The following is a 7,344-nucleotide window of genomic DNA, read 5'->3' as shown; positions in this document are numbered from 1 at the left end:
TCAACTGTTAGTGCTGAGATTAAGTTAATATTATTTTGTTACCTATTACAGACAAGATGAATTTTTAAAAAAAAGAAAATAGATGATGTCTGATTTTACATTTAAACATATTTTATAAGATAAGTCTTAGGAAATGTGTCAGAATTTAAAAATGACTTAATAAATTGTATTCAATTAAATAAAATTAATTAGATATTGGTTTTAATTAGTTTTATAAAAATCACGTAACAGATCGTGCAAGAATTCAAAAGCTACACTGAGTTTCTAAAATGATTAAAGACTTGATTTATAATAAAATAATTGTACTAAACCTTTTTTTGTATTTATGGTTTGTGTTATAACTTATATAAGTGATTTATTTTCATTTCAATAGTATTAGGCACATCGAAGGTTTTTTTATATTCAAATATTCACAAATGTCATTCAATATAGTTTGCATTTTTAAATATAATATATATTTACTATCAATATGAATTCACGAGTATATGAACTGCTCTATAAGCCGTGAAGTAAATGGATATTAACAGTTAAATACAATATAATATTATAATACAGATGACATTTTTATTAGATAAATACTTAGATAATACAATTGAAAATAAACCATTGTACACTTAGTTGAATGTCTATAATTAATTATTATTACCTAATATCTAGGTATACTTTAAATCTTAATCGTGACAAAATTGTGTAGACGGCCGTTGTCGTTGCAGATGAACGTTTCCTTAATACCGTTATTTCTAGTTTCTGTTGTCCCGGAGATAGGTGAGCACTCGGTCGGTGCACTGTCTGTAGGACTCGGCCCGATTGGAGAATCCGAAATCATCGAGTTTTGCCGATGGGTGCTTGGAACCGTTGAGCACTAGACTTTGTCCTTGGCAGTTGTACGTGTCATACAGTATAATGCACTTGTCCTCAGAGCTGTCGACGTCCATCACTATCACTGACTCGATGGTCTTGAATGCGGTCGGGTAACTGGTGCCGTTTCCGGTGCCATTCATTACCACGGTATTCATGTTCACGCAACTAGTGGGGTACGTCACGTTGGTGCACCACGAGTAGTCGCTCTTCATGCACAGCGTTATTGGTGAATAGTTCTTGTAGTAGTAGGCCGAGCACGACAGCACCACCGACAATGTCACCAACGTGATTAATCCGAAAGAGTTCATTTCGATTTTTGTTTGATCGACTTTCGATGAAAACAGACGAATAATAACGATAAATTACGTTTACGACTGTGTTAACCGACGGTGTCACTATTGTAAATGAATACGTCAATAATCAGTACCTCTGTATTTAAAGTCCTACCGAAGACGAGATAAATTCACGAGAGTAAAATAATCGTCATAAAAACTATCTAGAATGTTATCTCTGAGTACATTACGTCCAATAGGAAGTATTATAAGCACTTAAACTTAGTAAAGTAGACTTCATTTTTGTTTAATACATTTATTCAATTACCCGCTGAACGTTTTTTTTTTTTAAAAAATTCCTTATACATCGATACTTGAGATTTAACCTAATCTAATCTTTAAATGTGTAATTATTTTCATGCTTATATTATCATTATTGTCCCACTTTATTTCCACACCTATTTGAATTCCATTAAGGTTGCGATTATTGAATATTTTGTAATTGCTTTATAATTTAATGATTTAAACAACTCATTTCATTCAATAAATGCGGAACTAATTTAAAACTAAACACTTTATAATTGAAACACTAAAATGTATTTGTTTGGTTACTGGTTCAGTCATAAATGTTTGATTCACTAACACGGAAGTAAAATTTTCATGACTAAAAAAGATATTAGATGATGTCTGATTTTATATTTTAACATATTTTACAAGATAAGTCTTAGGGAATGTGTCAGAATTTGAAAATGATTTAATAAATTGTATTCGTTTAAATAAAATTAATTAAGTATTGATTTTAATTAGTTTTATAAAATCCACTATCTTCATAAAAGATCGTGCAAGAATTCATAATAATATGGTAGTCCAGTGAGTATTTTTTAATTGTTTTTTTTTTAATTTCTTTGTTTTTATTATTATTATTTAATTTGTTGCGAATTTATATTTAATTTATAAGTTACCTATTTGTTTTGTAAAAGCTTTTGTTTATCATGCACTGTATAATATGTAATACTACCTACTGTTATTGGTTGATTTTAATTACGTAAAAAACACGAAAATAAAAATGATAACTCAATTAAAGATTTGTAGTTGAGCGAGGTTTTTATAAAATAAGTTTTCTAACAAGATTACAATACTCGCTTAAAAAAATAAAACAAAAATACACCGATAAAAAAGTGACACTCAAGTCGACCCAGCTTCACCAAATAAATCTTTGATCGCCAAACAATATAATATCCATATAATGTAATTTTCTAAGCACAATAAAATCATTTATGTATTCTTCTGGATTCAGATTTTTGGAGTTAAAACTTAAATTCTAGAAAATATTTTTTTCATGAAATTTAATTACTTGAACCATATCATTATTTTATACAAATTATAATAATAATAACATTAATTGGAGTTATATTATGTATGATTATCAGATCGAATATAAATGAATTACTAATGAAATACTATTGTATGAATAAAAATAGATCAATGCGATTATATTAATAAAGTAATAATACTTATGAACATTGAAAAATCCAAAGCAAAACTGAAAAGTATTCTTAGGTTAGAATGTTCGATACCTACCTATTATTTTAAATAATACATTTATATTTGTAGTATAAGTATAATATAAATATCTATCTGATTGTGTAGTACTTACAGTTATCCATTACTGCCGTCATTGTTTTCAATCAGATTTAAATATCTTTATAAGTTATAAAATAACTGTGCATTTTTTTTTTTTACAAAACGGAGAAAACAAAAGTAATCATTACCTATCTATCTCTTACGCCCATACAATATTCTAACCCATTATCTACCCTTCAGTTCTTACGCATTGTACTCTCGTGTGTGATATGTGAAATACAAAAAGTCCGAGTGTATTGCGTGTGTTCAAAACACGCATATAATGATGATAATAATAATAATAATAATAATGATGACGACCGAAAGCTGTTTTTTCCAATTGTCGGATGTGATGACGTACAATTGCGTGCACGTATAAAGGAAAACGAATAAAACCGCTCGTTAGACATTTGGGTGCCGCAGATAATTTCAGAGGACCATATCATCTAATGAAATACTCGGGATTTTATTGGTGCCCTTATTCCCCTTTCTTTACATCGATTACAATTTTTTTTTGGCGTATGAACTCACCTTTAAGCGATATGTGTGCCACGCTTGACAAAAGTTTTCCATAATCAATTTTTATCAGATTCGAGTTCTAAACGCACGTTCGACGTAAAACGGGTGCCGGTATATTATAATAATATAGGCAGGTACCATAATATTGTTTTGTATTTAAATTTTATTTATGTATTTTATTATAAAATATGACATAAACACTCATAATTATTCGTATCACAGAACACCATGTTTGTTTGAGTACACTTGTGTGCACGTGTGTTACTAGCTATAGCATATCAAATAATAGATCAAATAATAGGTCAAAACAAGAAGCGAATACGACCGACAGCGGTTTACGAGGGGAAGAAAATATTACTGAGAAATATATGGGAGATATAATTTACATAGTTTTAACATTTAATTAAAAAAATTATTCACTTAGATAGGTAGGTATAGGTGACAATAATTGCTAATTCGAGCGTTTCTACGAATCTACGATTAAATAGTAATAATTATTAGAACCAGACTGCAGCAAACTATTTACATATTAAATGTTTGGTTTTTCGATAATAAAGCTAAAACAATGGTTAAGAAACTCATTTGAACGAGTTTAAATCGTTATATTGAAAAGTGACACGTTTATACGTTGTCATGGATACAATTGACCATTAATTTGCATGCAATTACATGCAAATAGTAATATCATACATAAGATAACATCAAAAACATAATAATTTTGCAGGTATATTATATATCACGCTGTTATAATATAAAAATGTTGAAAGTTAAAATGAGGAAATAAATTCAAAATAGTAAAATATTTTAGTTTTACTTATGTAATTGGTTTTTATTGTCACTTAAGTATTTTTTTCTTCAAAATTCATTACTACGTAATATTAGCAAATAATTATTATTAATTAATAGATTAAAGAAAAAAATGCACATAGAATACTTACACTTATATTCTATTCATACGTAGTACCGATTCAAAATTTGAGAAAAATTTGAACCATGATTGAGGTAATATCTACATAGTCGACATATCTATACATTTTAATTGAATTTATTTATTTATATTTAATGTACATGTAATTTATTTACTTTTATGTATTTGTTTTTTCGCACAAATAAAGTTCTAATATACATGAATATAATATTTATGTATTAGATACTCGATGATCCGTTGACGAATGATGGTACAGATATCACATACAAACTTAACGCACTGTATAACTATATCCATGTATAATGAAAACGACCATAATATCACCAGCAACAACAAATATCTAAAGGCATCGTAAAAAGCAAGTCGTTCTATTGTTCTTTATCATAAAATACCGGAACTTGGTTATCGGTTACGAGACTTACAAAACGTTGACGAACAATATGGGCCATTATTATACCAAAATAAAAGCTATTTATTTTTACTTCCAAAATATTTTTTTGTTCATACCACATATTATTATGCACACCAAAACACCATCACCCCTACTTTAGCCACTTATTCACCTTCCTCAGAAAGTTTCAATCACATTTTGAATATAACGCGTCTATGTTTCCAAAACAGGTTAGTTTAGCATAGTAGTAAAAAGGGTCGTCAGAATAACAATTCATCGATTCGAATGTATCAATAATGAACTTATTATTCCCTAAAACATCAAATTATAATGCTAAGTATCTTTTAATATCAATTTTATATTATACAAAAGTCAAAAATATGTTTTTTCCGGAACACTAAACAATGAATAATAGATACGTGCGCATCAAAGAATACCATATTAATATATTATAGAAGTAAATATTTCAACCGAATAACCATAATATAAAATAATTATTAAGATCTCAGTGGCTTAGTTTAATATTTTTTTATGAATATCAGAAGATTTAACTTGCTTAATATAATGTTCAAATAGCATTTTTGTATTTATGGTTTGTGTTATAACTTATATAAGTGATTTATTTTCATTTCAATAGTATTAGGCACATCGAAGGTTTTTTTATATTCAAATATTCACAAATGTCATTCAATATAGTTTGCACTTTTAAATATAATATATATTTACTATCAATATGAACTCACGAGTATATGAACTGCTCTATAAGCCGTGAAGTAAATGGATATTAACAGTTAAATACAATATAATATTATAATACAGATGACATTTTTATTAGATAAATACTTAGATAATACAATTGAAAATAAACCATTGTACACTTAGTTGAATGTCTATAATTAATTATTATTACCTAATACCTAGGTATACTTTAAATCTTAATCGTGACAAAATTGTGTAGACGGCCGTTGTCGTTGCAGATGAACGTTTCCTTAATACCGTTATTTCTAGTTTCTGTTGTCCCGGAGATAGGTGAGCACTCGGTCGGTGCACTGTCTGTAGGACTCGGCCCGATTGGAGAATCCGAAATCATCGAGTTTTGCCGATAGGTGCTTGGAACCGTTAAGCACTAGACTTTGTCCTTGGCAGTTGTACGTGTCATACAGTATAATGCACTTGTCCTCAGAGCTGTCGACGTCCATCACTATCACTGACTCGATGGTCTTGAATGCGGTCGGGTAACTGGTGCCGTTTCCGGTGCCATTCATTACCACGGTATTCATGTTCACGCAACTAGTGGGGTACGTCACGTTGGTGCACCACGAGTAGTCGCTCTTCATGCACAGCGTTATTGGTGAATAGTTCTTGTAATAGTAGGCCGAGCACGACAGCACCACCGACAATGTCACCAACGTGATGAATCCGAAAGAGTTCATTTCGATTTTTGTTTGATCGACTTTCGATGAAAACAGACGAATAATAAGGATAAATTACGTTTACGACTGTGTTAACCGACGGTGTCACTATTGAAATGAATACGTCAATAATCAGTACCTCTGTATTTAAAGTCCTACCGAAGACGAGATAAATTCACGAGAGTAAAATAATCGTCATAAAAACTATCTAGAATGTTATCTCTGAGTACATAACGTCCAATAGGAAGTATAATAAGCACTTAAACTTAGTAAAGTAGACTTCATTATACATATTACAGATGAAGTACGATAGGCAGGCAATGTATAATACATATGTTACTATATCGGTCGTAGCTGTCAATTAGGTAGATAATAAAATTCCTAGACAATATTATTAATGGCTAACATTATTAGACTATATGCTTAAACAAAAATGCAGACAATATATAGGCAAAGTTGTAAATATCAAATACATATTTTGTTAATATGATTAATATGATTACAACTTACTAAATTACGTTTATGTCTACTATAATTGGTAGACAATGTTGATAATTTAGTTGATCAAACAACTGAATGTAATATCTGTTGCAGATGAGGTAGGTATATGGAACTTACACTAAGTTCCACAATGCTACAATAATCAGAATCTGTTCCACAATGAGCGAATAAACATCCAATGATGAATATTGTGAGACTAATGAACATTTGACAAACAATCAAGTACATAATATGGTAGAATTTAACATTTAGAACTAATCAGAGTGAATACTTCATTTTATCTACCTACCAAAAGGCTGTTTTAAACGTTAAATGCCTATACCTAATGCGTTTTTAAATAAAAACCTATTAATAACATATTTTATATTGTTCTTTTTGTAAAAAATATAATGCAATAATCAATATTATTTTAAATTTTAAACAGAAAATTTTATAATCATTGAAAAAAAAACATAAGGAAACTTCAACACGTTTCTGCAATGATTTAAATGACTGTGGTAATCGACGGTGTCACTATTGTAAATGAATACGTTAATGATCAGTACTTTTGTGTTTAAAGTCTTACCGAAGACGAGATAAATTCACGAAAGTAAAATAATCGTCATAAAATCTGTCTAGAATGTTATCTCTAAGTATATAACGTCCAATATGGAGTGTATAGTATAATAAGCATTTAAACTTAGTTGTGTAGACGAAATTTTTGTTTAAAACACTTATTCGATTACTCACTGAACGTTTTTTTTTGAAATTTTTCATAATATATTGACACTCGAGATTTTACCGAATAATAATCGTTAAATGTGTAATTATTTTCATACTTATATAATCATTATTGTA

At 29.1% G+C, this 7,344-nt stretch overlaps 2 protein-coding genes across 2 annotated transcripts; both read right to left on the bottom strand.

Annotated features, from left to right (window-relative positions):
* Nucleotides 1-539: 539 nt before the first annotated feature.
* On the bottom strand, nt 540-1,280 carry LOC114132059 (uncharacterized). Its single transcript, XM_027997437.2, has one exon. It carries the CDS (start codon nt 1,167-1,169, stop codon nt 741-743), a length of 429 nt encoding a protein of 142 aa, XP_027853238.1. The 5' UTR covers nt 1,170-1,280; the 3' UTR covers nt 540-740.
* Nucleotides 1,281-5,397: 4,117 nt separating this feature from the next.
* Nucleotides 5,398-6,138, bottom strand: LOC114132061 (uncharacterized). Its single transcript, XM_027997439.2, has one exon. It carries the CDS (start codon nt 6,025-6,027, stop codon nt 5,599-5,601), a length of 429 nt encoding a protein of 142 aa, XP_027853240.2. The 5' UTR covers nt 6,028-6,138; the 3' UTR covers nt 5,398-5,598.
* Between the last annotated feature and the right edge of the window lie 1,206 nt (nt 6,139-7,344).

The sequence above is a fragment of the Aphis gossypii genome, chromosome 3 (genome assembly GCF_020184175.1).
Source record: "Aphis gossypii isolate Hap1 chromosome 3, ASM2018417v2, whole genome shotgun sequence".
In the NCBI taxonomy this organism is placed as follows: Eukaryota; Metazoa; Arthropoda; class Insecta; order Hemiptera; family Aphididae; genus Aphis; species Aphis gossypii.
The sequence above is the reverse complement of the archived record's forward strand: the minus strand, read 5'-3'. Positions and strand labels throughout refer to the sequence as shown.